A 24,396-nucleotide genomic window follows, 5' to 3' on the forward strand; every position below is an offset into this window, starting at 1 on the left:
AAGCTAATAGTATTGTGGAACGATTCATGAGTACCCTGAAACGGCTAATTCAATGAGCATCGATAGAGGGAATCAAGTTAAGCCCGTTCCTGTGTCAAGTCCTTGGTACCTATTATTCAACTCCTCACTCCACAACTGGTGAGAGTCCTGCCACTTTGCTATTTGGGACAGTCATCAGAACCAAACTGCCAAAGTGAACAGCAGACTGATGCTTGAATGCTAATAATGTTCATGTCATGGACACTCCTCAGAAGTGCCAGATGAAAACATATGCTGATTATTTTCGACGAGCTCAGGAAACAGCCTTCGATGGAGGTGCTTGGGTCCTGGTCAAGCAGAAACAAAAGCGGAAAACATGCCGATTATTTGAGGGTTGTGATGTGTAAAGGACATATTGTGACAGCGCATCGTCCCAGAAAGTCCCTCACACCGGACTAGTCAGTCTTTAAACACCTACCTTGATGATCGCCAGCTCCTGAAATCATGAATGGGACAACCCTGCCTGTCAGTCCTGATCAATCATCAGAACCTCAGAGTGCATTTCAACCATCTCATTCCACTCGATCTGGTGCAAGCGCCTCAACGCCTTATTGATGAAATATGATATGACTATTGTGTGTTCATGTTGTTTAACAAGCGGGGAGATGTAGTGTCATGAGACGATGTGATCTAGGACCCTTCTGGTTCTGGGCGGACTCAACAAGGAATTACATAATCTGCTGTGAGGAGTTAAGGTGTGGTTATTAATGGTTATAACATAATGAAAGCGCAGTGTGTGATTGTAGGCTGAGGATTAAAAAAGTACAATCCAGAGCTCTGTGTGTGGAGTATTCCTTGCATGAAAATTGTGCTTCTAACTACATGCTGTACATCTTTGCAAATATACCGCTGACATTAACCAGGTACTTTTTCCAAGACCTAAACACTGCATCGATCAATTTGATATGGAGCCTGGAAGGCGCAAGGTGGCACTAGTAAAACTCTTGCTGCCACTGATCGGGGGCCTAGGCGTACTTAAATTTGAAGCCTACTACTTGTAAGCACAGCAGAATTCCAGAGCCCTATGGCTAAATTAGAAGTGAAATACACACAAACACAATTAGGCAACATTTCACTACCTGACGTTTTATTTGGTAGAATCCCTCAGACAAAGCCATATTCAGTGCTAGTACAGAGAGCAGGACTAGCTATTTAGAAAAGTCAAAAAACCTCATTGGCACGGCCTTTATGGAGCGTACTAAGATTTAAAAATGCTAAAACTCTGACAAATCGCAAAGCACTGACAAGGCCAATGATCACTAGAGTAGGCCAGTTATATGGGTGGAAAACCTACTGGTCATTTGCAGAACTCAGGAAAGAATATGAAATAACAAAAGAACCATTCTTGACACATGCAGCCTTGCACAATGCAGTAGGTCAAACATGTGGAAATGCCAGGGACTAATCGGAGACAGATAGGGTGCTACAGATAATATTTACATGGACACTCAGGGAGATGCTGCAGATAATACGCACATGGAGACGACAACTGTACAGGACACGCTGTGAGGTGCTGCAGATAATACTCACATGGAGAGGGTAACTGTACAAAACACTCAGGGAGGTGCTGCAGATAACAATTAAATGGAGAAGGTGGCACGCTATGGTGAAACAACTGTAGAGGATACTCAGGGAGGACCTAAAGGAGCTTAAAAACTAGTGAGAGAATGACCCAGCGGAAGCGCTAATAGACAGAGAGTGACTCTCAGTCTAATGGCACATGCCCAAAGTGTCAAGAAACGTTTGGGTAAATAGTTTCATTTCATTTAAGTGTGCCGCGTTTATTTAATACCTAGACAAATACATAAAATGTACCTGTGAGAAGGTGGCCTGATATATGCTGTCCACTAGTTCTAGTGGGCACCTTGTATCAGTCCAAACAACCCCTTATGGTGAATGGTTAAAGACAACCTTTATTGAAAGCTATCCTAGTGGTAGCTATGGAGAGCAGCCTTCAGGCTAAGTCTTGAAGGAATGTAAAGCAGCTTGTTTTACCAGTCTATAGTCTCTTGAATGATCAAATGAAAGGACAACCACACCAGGTATATATTCAAAATATCTGTATTTAGGTTAAAACACACCCCTCTAGTCTCTTTATGAGACTGGAGTTCGAAGTACTTTGTTTACAAGTTAGCAATTATCAGTAATAGCAAAAATACACGTTTGGGCCCTAGGGGCGTACCAAACCATATACCAAAAATTGGTATAAGAACCACGACTGGAATAGACACAAGGCCTAGAGCATGTAGAATCGCTGGGACCCCAAGGAACCACCCAAGGTAGTGACACAGGGGACCCACGGAGACTGTATGCAGTGTGTAAACACAACCGCGGGTTCCCGTTATCTTCTACGGGCAATGTCGCAGTTGAAAATTTAAAGATTAGGGACACTTCTAATCGAGTCAGGACCAAACCCTTTTGGACTTAAGAAGTTCTAGGGCAAGCAACCACGGGAGCACCGGAGTACTCGATTTACCTCACCCAGGGAAGCCGGGTGCATAGGTGTCTTTTGGTGTCAGGTCGTGTCGTCGATTGCAATGGAAGCCTGCAAGGAACTGCTGCTGCCGTGAAGAGGAGAAGTGTCCGAAGCGATCCAAGCCTGGATCTAGGATGGAAGGAACCTGAAAGCAGAGGGGACAGAGTCTGGGTCACTAGCCAGTGACCAAGGGCAGGATGGACCAATGCCCACAGATGTCGGGTGCCTCAGGTGAGTTGATGGGTGTTTTCACTCTTCAGCCACGAGGTCCAGGAGGCGTCGACGAAGTCCACGAGCTGGATGCGAGCTGTCCCACGAAGTCTGTCAAGTGCTGCGGCATTGGCGACCAGATTGGACCCAACAAGCCTTGGCAACCGCAAGTCACTGGAATTCAGAGAAAGGACTGCAGTGCAGACCAGCAAGGTCTGAGGAACTCACCCAGCGAGGGTAAGTCAGGGCACATCTGGAGCAACCAGGAAAGCCCAATTAGAAAAGGAGTTGCCTTCGTGGGGACCTGATAGCCAATGAGCTACTGATCGCGAAGGAGCCTCGAGCGGTCGCACTTGAAGCTGGCCCACGGGTCACTCGTGGAGTGGAGGCCTACAATCTTCGGTGCAGAAGGTGCTCAAGGCTGGGGCTACTCGGAGCCCAAAGCACAACTTCGAGGAGGTCTAGAAAGATAGTGTTGCTGCAAAAGTTCATGGTGTCCAGGGGTCACAGTTCCACATCACCCACGATAGTCACGGGCCTTAGCTTTGCTGTGGACTCAGGATAGCCTCGGGGAAGTCTGGAAATCCACCTCTGGTGATGCAAAGACTTCGGCGTCCGGCGGGAGCTTCAGCGATGTAGACCGGTCAGTTGCTTCTTTGGTGCCTGCCAAGCAGGGGAGTCACTCCTTGACCCCAAGGGAGATTTCTTCAGTCTTCTAGTCAGGATAAAACGTTGAAGGTCCAGGATATATGTTGCAGAGTTTCGTCCAGGGTAATCTAAAGTCCTAGGGACTGGACTCCTATACTTATACCAAGTTTAGGGGATGGACTAACTCTAAGGCCCCACCTATGGGTGGGCTTGGAAAGAGGGGTGGTTACACCCATTTCCTTTGTCCAGTTTCACGCCAGAGCAGGGGCAGGTAGCCCCTGCAACCGGTTTGAACTGGACTATGCACAGGGACACCAAGTGTGCCCCCAGTGCAGGACTTCAAAGCACCATAGAGTGCTCCCACCCAGCCCCAATACACATCTGCCTGTCTGGGGAGGTGGTTACACCTCCCTTCGACAGGAAACCTATTGTCCAGGCCTCCCCTGCCGGACTTTCGGTCAGCAGCAGGAGGCCAGACCCGTGTCTGTGGCAGAGGCATCCATTTTGTGATGCCAGGGCTCAGGAAAGTCCTACCGGGTTTGACCAGTGTGAACATGTCTCTTCCTCTAGAAGAGTGGAATGCTACCCCCACCGCCAGAACTGGCGGGGGGTAGTATTCCAAAGCATTTTACAGCAAACACGACATGTTTTGATGCAGCATTCCAAAGTTAGCATTTACCGCGAGGTTATAATGCACTTAAGAGTATATGGTATGGCTGTATCACAGAACAGCCATAAGGAAGTATTTCCGAAAGCTCATGCTTGGGCATCCTCACACACAAAACCAAGCACTCTGCCTTCAGGATTGTCAAGGCCTGCTATAGGAGTGGCTTATAGGTTTATATGTGCCTGTATATATATATAGGTGGGTATAGGTAACCTATACCACTGTAAGGGGTGCAAGGATACCCTTACCCAGGCTGCAGTAGCAAACGTGTGGTGTCATTTTGGAGTGCTTCCCAGGGGTGGCATAATACATGCTGCAGCCCCTGGTAGGCCTCTGAGGTACCTATGCCCTAGGTACATAGTATACCATATACTAGGGGCTTATAAGGCACTCTAGAATCCAATTAGATATGTACCTAATGTACATGCAATCCATTTTAGAGAGGAAGCAGCTAGGCTGTGGTCCTGATTAGCAGGGCCACAGCTAGACTAAAGTCGAAAAACAGTGAAACACCAGCAAAAAGTGGGGGTACCCATGTGAAGCAGATCCTACTCTCCTACACAGCCCCCCCCAAACGCAGGGACATTAAACTAACCTTGACCAGTTGAGTCTTCATGTTCTAAGTGGAAATACCTAGAGAGTCCATCTGCATTGGCATGGTTACTCCCAGGTATATGTTCCACTGTAAAAACCATCCCCTGTAGGGAAATGGACCACCTAAGCAGTTTGGGGTTTTCACCAGACTAAGGTCGAAAAACAGTGAAACACCAGCAAAAAGTGTTGGCACCCATGTGAAGCAGATCCTACTCTCCTAGAGTACCCAACATCTCTTTTTGATTTTTTTCTTCCTCACGCCCCTGTTTAGCTTTTTAGACTCAGTGCAAGCCCGCACTGCTTTTAACCAACTCAACGTCTAACTAGAAAGCAGTGAGATAATACCCCATAGCATCTATTAATTTTAGGACCAAATCAATTCTTGGCTTTTGCTGTAGTTTAAACCTCTGTGATAAGCAACCTCAATGGAATTGTTTTGTTCTTGTAAAGGAAACTGGAGGCATACTGTTGAACGTTAAGGGAATTTTAATTTTGTCGGTATTTATAATCGGCCTTTTGTGATTTGCTTTTTCTCTTTGAGGTGACAGAAGAAGCTTTCCCCTCCATGGTTTCCTGCTGAAACCGATGATGTTGCCAAAAAGGGCGTTGAACTCACTGCATTTAGAAGGTCTTATTTGAAATGTGTTTGTCTTGCCTTTTCCCCGGACCACTGCTTTCAATGTAACCCCATGTTAATGTATTTGTATCTTATTCTTATTGTCACTATGAGTCCCAAATTGAACATTAACTGTAGAAGGGAGACACTATTACCGCACCACAGGAGCAGCAGTTTTCGCGGAAGCAGGAGCCGCTTGTTGAATCTTTCCCGCCGTCAGCCAATCACAGCACCGGGGGGCGCTTTAAAACTCAGCGCGGGCTCCCGCAGCGTGGCCCGGGCCAAGGGCGGGCCCGTCTGCCCCCATCAGAGGCCGAAGGAGGCCAGGCTGGGCCACGTTATTGACATCTATTAATGGATTTGGACTCAATGAATGCTGAACGCTTTGCGATATTAATACAACCCCCTGTAGCCTTGCTTTGTTTTGGGTTTGGGTATTATGAGTAGGCCTAAGTGTGGAAATGTGCAGGGTGTAGTGGGGACTTTAGATGCTTGTCTATTGAGGGCTGAATCCGCACTCATCCATGAAATCGAACTCACAGAGCGGAGACTGTCTTTGGAGCCTCAAAATACTCAAAATACCAACAATAGAACAGCCCCTATTATTTCCATTATTGACCCAGTTCCCCAACCGAACCTGGAAGTGAATGTATCACGAAATAATGGAATGCATTTAACTGCCACAGACTCTGAAATTATTGATGCTTCTGATATATGTGATAATTTTGATAATTCCGAAAACTCAAACAGGCCTAACATTGTCACACAGGGTCAAAAAGCTACAGCTAAAGCTAAAACTAATCATGTGAATAGTCTTGCACCACCCCTTAAGAAAAGAAAGGGACAAACCGTGAATAAACAAAATTTTCTTTTGCCCCAGCTCCCAGGGCGCAAGAATAAACCCAACGATAAAGAGCATAATCTGGCACTTACTCAAGCGTGTGTTGAAATGGCCTTGGGGAGCGTATCACCAACTGAGGTTGTTTTTTGGAAAAAATTGGAAACCACGGTCGCGGCTCTTTTAGACCCACTGATACAAAGGCTAACCGACATTGAGGTTAGATGATTGAATCTTGAAAAACCGGTGGTAAGCTGTTGCCAAAATACTGCAAAAAGTAATGGGGCTGAGTGCACTGTTAAGAAAAGGACTATGGACCAACAGAAACCCTGTGATAGAAGTAAAAACCAGATTGACCTATTAAGCTCAAGGGCAGTAGGACAAATTTTGAATATTGAGAAAACCCTTCCCAGGTAAAAGATACAACTCCCATGCATGCCCAGATTACACATGTTCCAAGTGTCTCTCACATTAATAGCGAGAGACCTCTGACCCCAAGTACTAGAGAAGGTAGGTTGTCTGATCAAAGAACTCCAGGTGTCCTTCATACTAACTTACATTTACCACCTGAAGCAACTCCCTACACCGTAATACTAGCTAATGTTCCCCCACTGCCACCCGGTGAATCAGAGCATTGGTCGGCATTGAGGAACACGTCACTACACTTCCTGAGGGAAAGGACGGGGATTGATGAAGCGTTGTTTGTGGAATTCAAAATGGTCCATCGGATTAGGTGGGTGGCGAAATCCACTAAGAAATTTTCAGGTGACTGTATAGTACTGACCTTTAGATCTCCACGCCTAGTTAAGACAATCCTAGAAAGGACAAACAGCTGGTCCGCATGTTCAAGGGGGGTTTCTTTCTTACCGCTGGGTTTCTTTTACCAGCCACTTAGACCTCCATGGTTTGTTGTAGAAAAGGAAAGATCTAGATAAGATAACCAATATTCTATGTATCCTCCTTGGTATCACACAAACCGGTATGAAGACCTAAGTGGATTGGGAGATATAGACTGACTGGCCCCAAATTTGAGAGATCCAGGGTAAATGGATATCACAAACAGTGAATTAGAGATAGTCCCTAATTCATTAAATGGTATAATGGACTCCTCTCATTTATCTGACCAAGTGGACAGTTTAAATCGCCCATTACATTTGTGTCCAGAAAGTGAAGAGAGGGTTAGTTGGGATGCAAACATCATGACAGCAGCGCAGCCCATTTTTAATACCGATGGGAAAGGGGCTGGAGGACATCATCCAAGTTCTCACTTACTGAGACTTATCTCATGGAATATTGCGGGTATTAGTCCTAGGCTATCAGATGAGGTTTGGCTACAATATATTAAGACATTTGATATCATTTGTACCCAGTAAACATAGAGCAGGGATGACGTTATTATAAATGGTTTTCGTTCATTCAACGTTCATGCAATTCCATCCACTGCAGGGAGAGCGAAGGGAGGATTAGCGACTCTGATCTCTCTTAAATATGGATCTTTAAAGATTGAGAACATAGTTGACTATCCCTGGTGTCAGATCATTTTGATCTGTAATCTGATTGATGTTAAAATATTATTGATTTATTTGTATTATAAATATTTTTGATCAGAACAATTGTGGGGTAATTAACACCCTCAAAGAGGAAATTGATAAGGCTGCAGTTAAATGTTTTCACTTATGTATAATATGGGTGGGCGATTTCCACTGTACTTTGTGTCAGCATAGTTCGCAAACGGTATGTGGGCTTCTAGATACCGAAAATCAACAGCTTTCCTATTTTAAGCATTCTCCACAAGGTGAAGCGTTAAATACCATCATTGTTGTAGATGAACTATGTTTTGTTGATACTTTCGCTTGTACCCCACCAATACAATATCCTACTTTTTTGGGAGGAGGTAGGGCAAGTACTATCGATTTTATGCTGATATCTAAAAAATTTACCCACCTGGTAGACAGCTTTGCGGTAGAACCTAACCCTACTAGTGATCATAACCCTCTTGTTGCTTGTCTGTATGTTACAGCTCCAAAGGGCAATAGTGATGTATGCCAATTAACATATATAATCATAATCAGGGGCTGAGATTAAAATGGAGCAAAATAAATGCCCTACAATTTGAGAAGGATATTGTGAAATCTAATCTCAGTCAAGTTATGACATGTTTTTCCGATGGTTCTACCCCGGAGATTGTTATACAGTGCTTTGAAGGGATCTGTAAAGATGTGGCCAATAATTTAACAAGAACAGCAATAAGAATGGATTCACATGAAATTAGATGGTTCAATGCTGAGTGCTCCAGAGCACAAAAAGCTCTTAAAAAGCCCTGCACATAGTCCCCCGTGTTAAGGAACTAATTAGGATAGCGAGACAAACCTATAAAAAAGTAATTGGTTTTAGGAAAGTTGAATTAAGAAGACTTGCCTGGGAAGATCTTGAGAGAGCTAGCGCTATCAATGACTCTAAGGGCTTTTGGGAAGTTATAAATCGTCCCCTTTTCTCCAATGATGTAAGGAATATGGAATCGACAATAACAGGGGAAGTTTGGGAATCGCATTTCTCAAATATATTTAACCCATAATGTTTATCACCGCAAGATCAAAGAGATGAAATAATAATTAATTCTGAAACTGCGAATCAACTTAGTTTATCTGTCCCTCTTGGTGAGGTTGAAGACGCATTGATCAAGGGCATCTCCTCAAAAGCCCCAGGTCCTGACAGGGTGCCCCTGGATCTGTTCAAAGGTAATCTCCAATTATGGGCACCATTGTTGGTAAATGTTTTTAAATCAGTAATAGTGGACCACATCCCCAGCTCATGGAAAGAAGCAGTGGTGGTACCGATATCTAAGAAAGGCAGCAGGAACGATCATGTGTGCTACAGACCTATTTCTTTAATTGAAGCTACATGCAAAGTCCTGGAGAGGGTAATCCTTGCCCGCCTGGAATCGTGGGCCAATGATGCTGGTCTTATATCCCCGACACAATACGGTTTCAGGAAGGGAATGGGAACGAACAAACAGTGTCTTAATCTTTCTTTAACCATGGGTAAGTACATGAAGACCAAGGGGGGTTCGATCCACCTGGCCTTCATGGACTTATCCAGCGCTTTTGATACAGTGAGCAGGGGTAAGCTGTGGACACTAATGGAGAAAATAGTATTTGAGAAAGCCCTTATTACCCTGTTACGCAGGCTGCATGCGTTAACCACCGTCTCTATTCGTTATGGCCCCGGAGGCGAGAAGACTAGGCCTATTGCCTCAACTGAGGGTGTTCGAAAGGGCTTTTTTATTTCTTTTATACACAAATGGTGTGGAGAAATTTTTACTAGAGCAGCAGTTGGATTACCCTAGCATAGGAGGTCAGCCAGTCCCCTTTTTGTCATGTGCTGGACAAAAGGAGCCAAATACAAATTTTAGAAAATAAATTCTTGAAAAGATTATTCATGATTCCCATCAGTTCTCCCACAAAATGTTGTCAGTCTGAAGTGGGTTTGGACTATGTCAGAGATAGAATGAACATTGCCCTATTGATCCTTTGGGGAAAGGTGTGGACCTCGGAGGAATTATCATTCTCCAGGGCGATTATTAGAGATTGTATGAATTCGGAAGAGGCCATGTCTATCCCCTGGCTTTGCTATGTTAGAAACACTTTTAATAAAATTGGTTTGGGAATCTACTACGACAATCCCGTTGGTATACAATCTAATATGAAACTAATCATAAAAAATGCATATTACAATGAAATAAGAACGTCTAACCGTGACACTGATATATTTACTGGTGGGCCGATATGCCGTCCACAATTTTACTTGTCTTTTACTATCCATACACAATCACGTTTCCTTATGACTAGGTTTCGTCTTTGCACATTGCACTTTCTTGTGGCTTTTCCTAAACAGGCAAGTTGGTGTGAGAGACTGACATCCTGTCCTTGTAATAATTTAGCCCAACAAAGCACAATGCACTTTATGCTGTTTTGCACATTTTATAAAGACATTAGAGCACGCTTTATTAAGCCCCTCTTGAAGGAAAGACGCCCTTGTTCGTATCAAGAGGGTTTTAATTATGTACGATCTTTGTCCACTACTGCAATCTGTAGCACTGTGCTCAACTACATTAGAACCGCGTTGTGAATTAGGAAATGGTATGAACTGTGATAGGAAATTACATTGATGAAATGCTGTATATTATCAAAACCTGTTTATAAAAAAGAGAAAAAAAATGAGAATTAATACATATATACACTCCAATTGTTGTATAGGAGGTTTTTTTTAAGTTTATCAAATTGTTTTGTGTGTGTATGGAACACTTTTATGATTCATATGAATAGAATAAAGTTATTTGAACTGTGAACTGAGACACATCTGTTTATGTTGTAAAACTGATTTCAAACGTTTTAGTCTTAGCCACCCTGAAGAGTTCCTTGACACTCCATGGTAACAATCATGCTTAGACGTCAGATGTAGCAATTGTTCCCTGACTAGGTACCTGCAAGCCTTCATTTATTGCCCCTTGGATGTTCTGTCTTCAGACACTTGGAAGATCTCTGCATAGACTCCCACAGAAACATTTGATGAATTACTAAAAGTACATGTTTGCTTGCCACCATCAAGGTGGTGTTATAGAAACAATGGTTGCAGCAAGTAAAGGTTCAGCATCCCATTATATTGACAATTAATGTTGGATACAGAAAATGAGATACCGTGAAACACACTACGCAAAGTAATTCAATCAACAGCGAGTTCATGCATTAAATGTGTACACTGTCCCTACAATGTGATATATGTGTTAATGCATCTATTCAACTGAATGCACAAATCGATGACGAGAGGTGGAAAGTGAAGGAGTGCTCGATCCTCAAAGAGTTTCACACACTGTGATAGAAGATCAAAAAAAAGACTTATGGTGGGCAAGTAGAACATCTTGATTTGTACAAAAGGCTTTGTTTCTCGTCACAAGAAGAGCAAAAATAAATGAATTATGATCCATATGAAAGGATGTTGACATTAATAGATAAATAGGTAATTTTAGGAACAAATAACTTATAAGACCCGAAGAGTAACAGTAACAGAAAGATAATAAAGCTGTAGGTGCAAAAATGGAGAGAGGGAGCAAGGACAGTGAGGGTGAAGCACTTACGCAGAGACTTGGTCAATTCATGAAAGGGAACAGCAAAGGCAATACTAATTAATGAGCATAAAATCAGAGAGAGTGGTTGATAAGTGTCCCACAAGAGAGAAGGTAGTGAACAGGACAATGCCTGAAGGGTAAAGATTAGAGAAAAATGTACAGGTTTTTGAAAAACAATGGAAAGGTAGCAGGAGTTTACCGGTTTTCAGAAGTGAACAATAAGGAGCTTCCCATTGGAATTATTGGAGGCGGTCATATGGGAATTTGGCAAGTGCCCCTAACATGAGTTAGGAGTTGTGACCAACTAGAAATCAGTGTAGCAAGACAGCAGCGTAGAACAATGGTCTCTTATCCATCAGGGGTAAATACTAGAGAGAACTGGTGCCACTAGTCTACTACAGAACTGCACTCCTCCTGTATTGACCCAGCACCACCCCTGATCTCGCCTGCAGACGGTAGCAGCAAACACTGCTACAGATCCTACAAGCATCAATAGGATGCAGAGAACAAAGGGATGGGACTCTGGCTTCAGCGCTACTTCGAAGTACAACACTGCAATGGGGCCATGTGACAAAAGGATTTATTTATGAGATATCTGCTTGGGCTTCCTTGCACAGGCAGATTTTTAAATCTTGCAAACTCTCGCCAATAGCTACTTTCCATGTTCTATTATGTCCATGTTCTGATAGCTTCTTCATGCATTTGCTAAACAAAGGCCCTGATATCAGCAGTCATATTTACATCTATCTACTTAAGTTTAACTAAATTTGAAAGTCAAGCTAGAGGTCTGATTTGGGACGCTGGATGATGGCATAATCAGAGGAAAATATTATGCCCAACTCATTGACATGGCTGGCGACAGCAAGGGTGCTGTCCAGAAAATGAAGCTCCCTGATTAGGAGACATCAGGTAATCTAGGTGTGGAGATATTCAAGCTCTTTACTTACACACTTTCTACCAGGCGATGATAGTTAAGAAGGTGATCTCAGTGGGAGATGTTTTATAGTAAACTGAGCTTCTATCAATGAATCAATATCAGATACAATTCCCTCTCCATAATTTATGGAGTTGGATCACACATGTCACTTTCTAAGTCTTGTTATATTGTTGATGGTGGTGAAATGTATCTTACTAAGATTTTACTTAGTAATTGGATTGTTTCAGGTTTTAAACTCAATAACTTAAAACATTTATACAAGTTCCTCTCATACTTCTGAGGGTCACTCTTGCAAGGTTATGACTGTGTTCAACTTCAAAAACAAGCAATGTCACGCAAGTGGGCTCAAGTTCCACAGCTTCAGCATGTTACAAACACCATTCAATCAGGCTGCCTCATTTATCAAAAGAAATAACCAACACTGTTATTAGATAGCTTGTTTTCCAAATGCTCCTACACCTGCGATCTCCACCTGAGATGTAGGGGTTGGTACCTTTCTGCTATGTTCCAGCAATATTAATGAATTCCTAACAAGGACGATATAGAAGATGAGGCAGGCAGGCTGCCCTACTTTTCATGCATAATATGGTGTATGTAGTAATGGTGATGGAAATAGGGTTTAGGGGTTAGAAAGCAGGAAATAGAACCTGATGTTAGTTACTACTAACAGTGATTTCGGCTGTGCACTGCGGGCACCGCTGTCCTCTTACCGCCTCCTGCGATTGAGATTTACTCAGGATGGTGAGGAGGGTTTGCAGCAGCACATCCAGGAGGCTCTCCACCATCATCTCCACCTCCTCCCCAACATCCACCTCCTAGAAAGAGACAGAAATCAGCCTATTACATACTACAAAAAACTCACTCAGGATAAACACTGCCATCTTAGAGAACACTCTCCTTCAGCAAATTTCCACTGGTTTCTTCATTCACCATCTTCTGTACTTTCATCTCACTCTGTTCAGTGTCTCATCTGAATTCTCTTATAAAACCATCGTCTGTGCTCACCTGTGCTCTCTTCTGTCACTGTCTGCTGAGCTCACCTCTGCTTCCCTCCCTCACTATCTTCTATGCTCACTTATGCTCACTTCTCTCAGGTCATTCCGTGCATGCATTTGCTCTCTCCTCTCACCTTGGGGCCTTCTCATCCTTTACTAGGTAGAAGCTACTTTTCCATTTGTCATCATTGCTAAATCCAGCTCCACCCTCTCTGGGTGCTCTCTCTACAAACAGTAAGTCAGGAAGAGCCATGTAAATGTTCCTAATCTGTACTGGAATATTTCCAGAAGAAGTCTATGGGCATGATTTAAGGTTTGATGGATGGAGTAGAGTCCATCAGTGAAGCAGAGGACATTACCTCAGCTACCCTGATGGACTACCATCACATCGGTCCCTTTCAATGTATAAAACGTTTGGTGGATGGCCACCATCTGTTTTGATGGCTATCCACCAAACGTTTTCATTTTCTTTTTAAAAAACAAACTCCCAAGCCGGAACTTGCTTAATAAACACAAAAACCGAATCACCCCCATGCCTTGAGAGTTCTCTTCCAGGGTGTGGGGTTCCTTCTAAATAGGGTGGGTGGTAAAATGTCCTTCCTCCTTAAAAAATGTGCTCACCTAACCTAGAACATGAATGCACTCTCTTTACATAATCCTTTGAGAAGTCCATGTTTCCTTTTTAAACTGGAAGTTGTTTATGCTTCTTTTACTTGCTTCTTTTACTTGCACGCAGCTGTCGAATGTTTTACTGTTTTAAGAATACCCACATTCCTCTCCTTCTGCAAACTCCTAACAAAATACAGAAGTACATTATAGTAACCAGCCTCAGCTGAAGGTTTTGATGCTAGCTATTAGAAATCTGTGTTGGAGGGTTCTAGGACAGTCAGAAAGCACAGTGCCACAAATGTAACAACCGGGGTCTTTCACTTCTGGTGTCCCAGAACCCCTGTACTGCTGACCTCTAGTCTGGGAACAGAGCAGTCAAATGATTACTCATGCTAGGTGTTGTTAGCAGAGACTCAGAACTCAGCAGCACAAGAAACAACCCATTGTAATTTACAAACTGCACTTACTACTGCCAAAAATGTCCCAAAACACTTGGAAATGTAGCAGCATCTTACATTACCAACTACAGGTACTGCCACACCCTCCAACAGAAAATAATGGAGACAATCAACCATATGAAATAATGTCACAATAAATGAATGTATTATGACTTTGAAAAATTATATATAATAATGTAATGTTAAAAGTTATATAGAACTAAAAAATACATATTATTTTAATACAAAATAGTTTATTAACCATTTCTAATTAAAAAATATATGTAACAGATTTTTGTTTTAATTACTAATTAGTTTTTAGGAAATAATTAGATGCATTTAAATAAATTTTGCACACAACTTGTAATATTTTTGTACATGATAGATAAATATAAACATTTAAATTTAGTTTGAATTTTTAAAAAACTTTATATTTAAAAAATAATGTAAATGTAATATATTCGAATGTATTAAATATTTATTTGTACATTACTAGTGCTGTAGCATTTGTGTTACTTTGTTCTACATATGAAATAAATATAAAAAAATTAATTTAGATCATTGATCTTCAACATAAAATCTTTTTAATAATTTTCTTTAAAGTTGAATAAAATGTTGGAAATTTTCCTATACAATACAATAGGTAGATCTCAGACTCGGTGGTGGAGACATTAGCCTATCAGTAAAAATGTATTAGTTGTAATTTTACACTCATAAATTTAGATGTAGGTACTGGGTTCAGGAGATGGGGGCATGTAAGTCTACACTTTGTAGTAAAGCTGCACTCAGAAATGGCCAGAACTGGTGACTTGCCAAAAGTACTAAGTGCCTTATTACAAGTTTATCGGTCCATGCGGTGGGGGCCTGATGGCGGTGAGCTGTCCACCGTATTACAAGTAGGGCAGATTGGCTTTGGGAAGACTGCCGGCACCACCAACACACATCTGACTGCCAGGGTCATTGTCAGGGGAAGGCAGCCTCCATTGGGAGGTACAGAGGTGCAGAGGTGCAACATAGCGTCAGTATTACGAGTTGACTTCTCGATGAGCTGACCGCAGCGGTCGGACCGCCGCCTAAAGGTCAGCAGAAACAAAGGATTTGGGGTGCATACTCACCCCTTGCCAGTTCCTCCTAACAGATTTCGATCTGGATCTCTTTCTCCAACTCCTCCATACACAGGAGCATCTTCACCCCGAGGCGAAATACAGGTAAGTGTTTTTTTACTATATATCCATTACCGGGACTGCCCACATATGGGTCGGACTCTGGCAATAGGTAGGTGGTATTTTTCCACATATATCATGTATATGTGTGCATTCAAAACATTTTCAGTTGGAATGTACACACAGGTCACAAGACCGCTGCATTCACACCGCTGGCCCATCGGGAAACTTGTAATACGGTGGTGGGAAGGCCACAGGCACTGTGGTCTTCTAGAAGTTGCGGTCCTACGGCGCTCGTACCTCCTAACTCGTAATAAGACCCTAAATTTACAACAAATTTAAGAATACATTGACATATATATGAATGTGTGTATATTTCTATGCACATATATAATACAAAACTATTTAAAACATATAAATCATACTCTATATTTCAAATTCTAATGTTTATATATATACCAATATAACAACTATATATACGTATATGTATATTCACTGAAAAAACCATGGGTTTCACACACGTTATAGTTAGGAATTAGCATTTAAAAAACCTTAGAAATTCAGTGAAAAAACCATAGGTTTCACACATGTTATAGTTAGCTGGACATTTTACTCGTAAAAAACCAATGAAATTGCCCCGTTATAGTTAGTTCAGCTAACTATAACTCGCGCGCCCGCAATGCACTGCTGATGACGTCACATATTACATCACTCATGACATGGTCAGTGACATCACTCATGACATCACTGATGACATCTCAAATGACATCACTGATGACATCACTGATGACATCATCCAGTGAATGTGTGTTTTTCTGAAAATTAAATATGTTTTATATATGTATATCTCAAGGTCGATGGAAGAATAAATGGGTATATAAGTGTCTAAATGGATGATTTGTTTTTGAAAAATTGATTGTGTAACTGACTGATTAAGTGTATCTCTCACTTTGTGTATAAGTGGCTGCATGGGTTGGTGAGTAGCTACATGGGTGTCTATATAGGTTATTAGTTGTTTTTTTGAGTATCAGTCTGAGTGTCTGTATGGTACGGTGGGGGGTATTACGTAGTGCATAGATGCGTGAATGAGTGACTCACTGTTTGTATGTGTTGAAGACAGTATGTGTGCAGGACTGTATGGGTGGATGAGTGTGTGTATGGGTGTGTTAGTGAGTGAATGACTGTCTCAATAGTGTCTTCAGGAGTAACTACATATGTTTTAAACTAGTATATGTGACTATTGGTGTATATATGTGAGTATATGTGAGAGGGAGAGATTGAAAGAGTTCCTGTATGAATAAGTATGTGTTTCTGTAAGTGATTGTTTAAAAGACTAAGTATGTGTAAGTTTCCGTAGAAGTAAGTATGGTGGTGTGTGTATTACTGTATATGCAAGTAAATGTATGTTTTATTCTTTATTAGCATGAGTGACTATGTGTGTGAGTAACTCTATGGATGAGTGGCATTGTGTAACAGGATGTATAGATGTATGAGTACATATGATGAGTGAGTACATGTATGAGTGACTGTATAGGACTGTTGGTGAATGAGTGGATGTGTATGTGGATCTTAGAATTACTGAAGAGGTTGTTGTAACTGGTATTGGTATGTCCATTTTTTTGAAATTTTTAGTCTCTATTTTTGAATGTGTGTATCAAAGCTTATATTAAGGTGAGAGGAGGTCTGCCACTCTATCACAAGGATGATGTCATCAGTGATGTCATCAGTGATGTCATTTGAGATGTCATCAGTGATGTCATGAGTGATGTCACTGACCATGTCATGAGTGATGTAATATGTGACGTCATCAGCAGTGCATTGCGGGCGCGCGAGTTATAGTTAGCTGAACTAACTATAACGGGGCAATTTCATTGGTTTTTTACGAGTAAAATGTCCAGCTAACTATAACATGTGTGAAACCTATGGTTTTTTCACTGAATTTCTAAGGTTTTTTAAATGCTAATTCCTAACTATAACGTGTGTGAAACCTATGGTTTTTTCAGTGAATTTCTAAGGTTTTTTAAATGCTAATTCCTAACTATAACGTGTGTGAAACCCATGGTTTTTTCAGTGAATTTGCAAGGTTTTTTAAATGCTAATTCCTAACTATAACGTGTGTGAAACCCATGGTTTTTTCAGTGAATTTGCAAGGTTTTTTAAATGCTATTTTTTTTTTTTATTCTTCATTTTTTTCAAACATATTTTTAATTTAATTTTCTTATCTTTTATAAAGACTATGCTTAAATTTTTAAAATCCTTAAATATTTTTTTTATATATATTTTTTAAAATAAACATGTAAAATTTATTTCCAGATTTTTTTTTTTTTTTTTTTTTTATAGTACGCGTACCGTAAGCTCACGGTAAGCGTACGGTTTACGCAACGTCCGTAATCTATCTACGCTGCTTGTGTATAGTTACGTACTTTGCGTAGCCGCGCGTACTGCGCGTGGGACGCGTGCGCGCTTACGCAACACGCGCACGTTACGCGGAAGTGCCGGGGAGTGACTGTTATGCGCATGCGCGCAAGCGCGTGTCTTTTTTACGCGCACGCGTACTTTTTGCCGTAAGCGCACCGTAAGCGTACCGTAAGCGTACGGTAGGTCATGTGATCATGAAACACAACTTTTGATTGGTGGAAACTACTTTCAGTTCTAGAACTCTCCTACACCACACCCATTCCCCTCATTTCTGCTTGTGATCCCTTGGAAGAAGGAGCTGGTTTGTCTTTGGGATACGATGGCAGAACAGCAGAGCCCTTCTGAGAGTGAGGCTAGCACCAGCAGCACTGTCTTGAGGCAGAGAGCGAGGAAAGTAAAGCCTTCTTATGTTTGGGATTATTTTACTTTTCCAGAAGGCCAGCAAAAGGTGAATGCACCCTTAGTTACTTGCAGGCTGTGTCAGCGTGTACTTTCTAGAGGTAATCCTGACAGGAAGTATTCCTTTGGGAATCATACCATGATCAGACACCTCAAGGATGTACACAAAAGGACACATGGTCATCTTTTTGGAGGTAACTCTTCAGAAAGACGAGCCAGTACATCCACAGCAGCTCAGCCTGGACCATCACCTGCAGGGCAGACTCCTTCTTCTGCAGGTCAGGTGAGCCCTTCATCTGTGGGGGGAGAATCTCCTTTTGCTGGCCCTCTGGAAATTAACCCTCGGTTTGCGAGGGTTGAAGTACGGTGCGCCACTTGTTACGATCTAATTACTTATAGGGAGACCAGTGTTTCCCTGGTGAACAGTAAAATAGATCAGCACACTTGTCGTACCGTCTAATATTCCCAATCTTTCTTTCCTCTGTCCCTGCATGAACACAACGGTTCTTTTAAGAGCCAACCTTATCTTTCATCTTTTTTTTACATATGTTTTTAAAAACTTTTTTTTTTTTTTTTTTACCGTACGCGTACGGTAAGCGTACCTTTTTTTTTATTTTTAAAAAAAAACACTAAAAATCATTTATCACATTAGAAGGTCCTTGAGAGACTACAATTATTATTATTGACTTACCATACTCACTCAAAAAAATATTTATTCATTTGTTTTTTTAAAAAATAGTTTTTAAAATGGTTGTAGTTTCCGAAAATTTTCTATATCGATCTGAAAAAAAAGAAAAAAGTATTAATATTTTTAAACCATTTTATAATACAGTACACATATTTAAATTTTTTACCAAAAAATATTTTTGCCTTATTTTTGCTGTTTTCAGAATATATTGCATTTCACTATAAATTGTGAAAGCAATTGCATTCATCATTTTACAGCGGGCAAAAAAAAATAACAATCTCAAAGATTGTATTAAAAAAGCCCAGAATCTCTTCTCACTTAAACTTATCATTACAGAAATGCATATTATTCTAAAAAAATATCATCTAAAAACAATACTTATTTCTTTAAAATACCGTCTGATATGTTTGTTTCAGAAGTATAATCACAATATTATATCTCAAATAACTCCAAAATACATCTGATTTCATTTCCTTTAGGCCAAATAGTATTTTTTTTTTTTTCCTGGAATAAATTTCCAAGGGAAAACCATTAAAATTCTAAAGTTTAATCTGTCCAGATCTCACCAATTCTCTGTAACATTTTGGTTCACGAAAATTTTTTGAATAATTTATTTAGTCCACAATAGAATTGCTTACTTTTCCACATGGCCAAATAGTAATTTTTTAAATCATTTTTGAAAAAATTTCCAATGGCAGTCCAATAGCATTCCAAAATTTAAAATGTGCAGAAGTTACCGATTATCTCTAAATTATTGGTTTTTCAAAATTGCATTAAAAATTAAAAAAGTCCACATTACAATTGGTTATCTTTCCTTTAGGCCAAATGATAATTTTAAAAATCTTTTTTCTACAAAATTGCAATGGTAATCCAGTAAAATGGTAAAATTATTTTGTCCAGATCTTGCCAAATCTCTCTAAAATTTAGGTTTCAGGAAGATTAGATAGGAATTTGCTAAATCAAAAGGCAAACGTTGTTTGAAAATCAATTGGGAATCATTACACAGTGTCCAGCCATTTTCACATTTTAGATAAACTGTGTAATGTCCAGAAGTAACAGTAGGTCCATCATGGAAAATTATTGCAACAGTTACAAAAGTTTTTCCTGAAATTGATAATTGCTGTCCTGTAAACTTCTTTATTAAAGTATCCAATTTTGATCCATCAGCTCTACATCGTTGCATCATTAAAATTACATACTGTCCGTATTCCCTTAAAATTAATGTTGATAACATGTCAGAATTACACTCACCACATTTCATGCTATGATTAGCATCTTTAACTAATTTTGCAAAAGTGACTGTTTTACTCTCTGGCAATGACAAATAAATAAACCTTTCATTATCAACAATAGAGCCACATATATTATAACAATTATCACAACTATGTTCCCATTTATAAGAGAGACCAAAAAAAATGTCAATGGGAACTCCTTCTTCTTCCACTACCTGAAGAAAATACATCAAAAATTCGTGTGCATCTTGCTGTTCATTTTGAGAAAACTGTGTTCGTCCTGAACATACATCTAAAAGTTTTCTAATATCAGTAGCACTTTCTATTTGAGTTTTATCTTTACTCAGCTTTTGAAAAAGGAGACTGAGCTCTGAACAGAATCTTTTTCCCTGATTTACTATTATCTGCTCTTGCAAACTTTCCAGATAAAATGCAACATTCAGCACTACATTAGCGTAGCAGTTGACACCAGAGCTATTTTCAAAATGACATCCTACAACCTGTTCTTCATTGTCCTTTTTCTTTTTGTTTGCAATTACATCACTCCTCTTTTTTTTCCTCTTCTCTACATCCTCATTACAGATATTCTCATTTCTCCTTTTACGAGAAACTACACGTTTCTCCAACACAGGATACTGACCTAAATGAGGAGCATAGCTTCTTCTTAATCTATTATACTCCTTTACACAGTTTGTATCAGCACTAACTTTTGAGTCATCAAAGTCTATCATGAATAAACCTGATAATGTTTTGACTCGTGACAAAGCTACATATGCCATACCTTCTTTGAACACAGTTGAACCAATGTTCACAAAAGCACAATCTACAGTCAATCCTTGAGACTTGTGGATAGTTACAGCATATGCTAGTGAAAACGGAAACTGCTTCCTACGTACATATAAGTCTTTCACAAGCATGAAACGAACTGAACAACGACAAATGTCTTTAACTTCCTCTATCTGATCAAATTTTATTTTTAAACATTCAATTCCATCTTTTTTCTGATAATTAATAAAACCCACAACTCTTCCCATCGCTCCATTCACTAAGCCTTTCTCAACATCCAAATTTCTCCTTAAAAACACTCTACAGTTCATGCAAACATATAGATTTTTTTCTAATCCTGCTGTTTTGGAGATGTTCTTCTCTAGTGAGTCCAATTTATTTTTCAGTTTGCCTGTTACTGTGACAGTAATTCTTCCATCCTCAATTTTGTCCACTGCTTCCAATTTCCTGATGTCTTCCTTTTCCAATTTCAAAAGCTCCTCATTAAATATTGAGCATTCACGTAGAGTTGGCATTAAACAGATGACACTTTTGTTTTCTGCAATATTCTTGTATATTTTCTCTGCAACTATTTCTTCCTTTGGAAATAAATTATGTAGCAGCCGACTCTGTAATGCTTTTTTCCCAACTTCTGTGAGTAGTCCAATCCTGATATCTTTCAGAATACTTCCATATTCTTCATCGTTTGCTTGCCTCATATTAGTTGTAAGTTCCTTGTACTCAAAGAAGGACCAAATATTTGTATTTCCAATGCTTCCCAATGACTTCTTCGTGTCTTCATGTGTCACAGTATTAAACACTGGTTGTCCTTTAACTGGAGTAAGTTGCAAAAGATCCCCAAAAACTATGACGTGTTTTCCACCAAATAACACGTCATAGTCTGTCTTCAAAATTTGCTGCATTCTTAAATGCACAAAGGCAAGCATTAAGTTTGATACCATGCTCACCTCATCAATAATGAGAACTTGCATCTTCTTCAATACTCGTGAAACTTCCAAGGATGCTTCTCCAGTTAGCTTGTTGAATTGTATTTTGTTCTCATGCTCCACTGGTAACATTAGCAAACGATGTAAGGTGATTCCTTTTATGTTATATGCTGCTAACCCAGTTGGAGCAGTAACCACACAAGACAAAGTAGAATCCGTTTTTTGCTTTAGGTAGCTTCTGATGACTTTAATTAGGAAACTTTTTCCAGTGCCAGCTTGTCCGCTTACATACATCCTGATTGGATGAAATGATGTGCATGAGCACTCTTTTTTTATATGTAGAAATCCGTGATCAATTTTGTTTTTGATCTCTTCATAAATTTGTTGCTGCTCTTGATTCAGTTGTCTTTCCAAATTTTCTAAGTCTATAAATTCTTCTTGAGCTTGATTCATAGCCGTTTCCACTTCATTCATGGCTATTGATGCTTCATTTTCAACGATTGGTTGTCCTAGGGGATCTTGACTGTGTGTTCCTGAACTTTGGCTGTCCTGAGAACTGTCTCTAGCTATTTCTGCTGCAATTGTAGTTTCCTGTTCAATTTCTTCATTTAACATTTGCAGATAAGTTGAGAATGTACTGCATTGTATGCTGTCTTTGCAAGCATTAAAAGAATCTTCATAGCTCTGGAATTCTCCCAGTAGTTCATCCTCTGTACGCCATGGTTTAAACAACTGTAAAAGAGCCAAGTAGTAAAATTCTTTCTTGTCGGTAGTGTCGCAACTCAGCTTCCGGTGATTTATCAAACTTCCTTTGGTTTGCTTCACCAAACATCCTTCTTCACCAACAACTTTATATTTTCCACTGTTGATGTCTTCTGCAGCTTTCCGTGAATAAATGTAGTTCTGTAACACTTCATAGAGACACATGTTCTCCAGATGATGACTTCTTTTGGGATAATATGTGTCCAACATGTTTGTTTTCAATATGTCTGTACTTTCTGGGTCATTCTCAGCCAAATATTCAATTTCTCCAACAGATTTCAGTACCCGATTTCTCATTGCTGCAAGGCCTAAACTTGCCCAAATTATTCTTCTTGACTTCGAGTAGAGACTTGCAGAAGATAACCTATCTGAACATTCGTAGGATCCAATTTCTCGATGCGATAACATCTTCAAACTGAAACTGTACAGCTTCTTACTGACAGTCTTCTCGTGAGAAATCTCTTCCCACATTTCCTTCAATTCTGTTTTTTCTGATTTCGTAATGTAAGACGTTACATATCGAGCAACAGCAATGGAATTGTCAGCAACATACTGTATATCCATGTTAGCGTTCCACATGGATAAAATGACTGGGTTGTAGTCATTTATATTTTTTGATTCTTCTTTTCTTTTAAGGTTGTAGGTATTCTTAGGTGATTTTCTTGTGATAGTATGTCTCACAGCTGACATAAAACTGTTGACTCTTCCATTTGTAAGAACAGGTCTAGGAAATCCAAATCGACATTTAGTGTAGTATTTTTCTTTGCTCTTGTATTTCCGTCGACAGTATTTTCCACACCGATGACTTTGGAAACGTAGAACTTGCTCCTTTAACTTGTTCTCTTCTGTGCTTTTAGGTATAGCACATGTTGCATATTCTTCAATGTAAGATAACACTGCTTCATCAGTATCAGTTCCAAACTTTGGGGCATCCTTGATCCACAGCAGCATATGAATATGAGGAGCACCTCTTGCCTGGTACTCTTTTCTCCAAAAGAAATCCACTACTTCTCCAAGAGGTGGATTTTTTTTATTGCAGATGAAGGACATCATAGCCTCAAATCTATGATTGAAATATCTGCAAACATTAACCGGATCCAATGAGCACAGTTCTCCTGCTGTCTTGTATTCGATGTTTTTAATGTTTGAATTGGCCTCTCGTAGAAAATCCAGTAAATCATCCCAAGCGTACTCGGCACAGCTTAGGGTAAGGAACCATGTTGGTGTTCCTAAATTGCGTAACATGCATTTTAGTTCACCATGGCGTCGGTACCAATATTCATTTGTCCCACGCTGACAAGCCATCAGATTGATCAGTTGTGTTTCCAAATGATCATCTCGGTGCTGCACTTTCTCCATAAAATCCTTAGCAGACACATTTTGTAAATGTACTCCACTTTTTAAAATGTGATTTACTGCATAAGACAGTGCAGACAAGTCGCTTTCAAATAAAAGATGGAACAAATAAGGAATACTTTGTCGAAATCTGGGATCTTCAGCATATAGTCTTGTAGTTCAATACTCTGAAGCTGGAATCTGTTCTGGACGTTCATCGTATCGTCCTCCTTTTCCTTTAGGAAACAGCTGGGGAAAACATCGAGCTTCCAAGCTCTCCTCCCATACACTCACGGGATTTCCTTTTGCTTTCTTCATCTGAAAGAGATCAATATTGTCTCCCATAACTTCTTTCGAATGGAGAGGATGTATGCTAAAATGTTCATAAATTTCTTCTTCCTTTGACTTGTCCACTTTTTCAATTTGTCCAGTTGGTGTTTCTGTGTCTCCTTGTAAATCTTCTTCTTCTTCTTCTTCTTCTATATAAATTGATTCA

General features: G+C 40.1%; 1 protein-coding gene across 3 annotated transcripts in view; it reads right to left on the reverse strand.

The window, feature by feature from the left end:
• The window catches only part of DOCK3 (dedicator of cytokinesis 3), a 1,365,978-nt gene that overhangs the window by 229,364 nt on the left and 1,112,218 nt on the right, over positions 1 to 24,396 (reverse strand). For 2 of the 3 annotated variants that reach the window (XM_085625128.1, XM_085625127.1), the window contains exon 26: positions 12,819 to 12,965. In XM_085625128.1, coding sequence (XP_085481254.1) covers positions 12,819 to 12,965 — 147 coding nt within the window. The remainder of the gene's footprint in view (positions 1 to 12,818; positions 12,966 to 24,396) is intronic. The other variant, XM_085625129.1, reaches the window with a different exon arrangement.

Source organism: Triturus cristatus, chromosome 9 (assembly GCF_964204655.1).
Source record: "Triturus cristatus chromosome 9, aTriCri1.1, whole genome shotgun sequence".
Taxonomy (NCBI): Eukaryota; Metazoa; Chordata; class Amphibia; order Caudata; family Salamandridae; genus Triturus; species Triturus cristatus.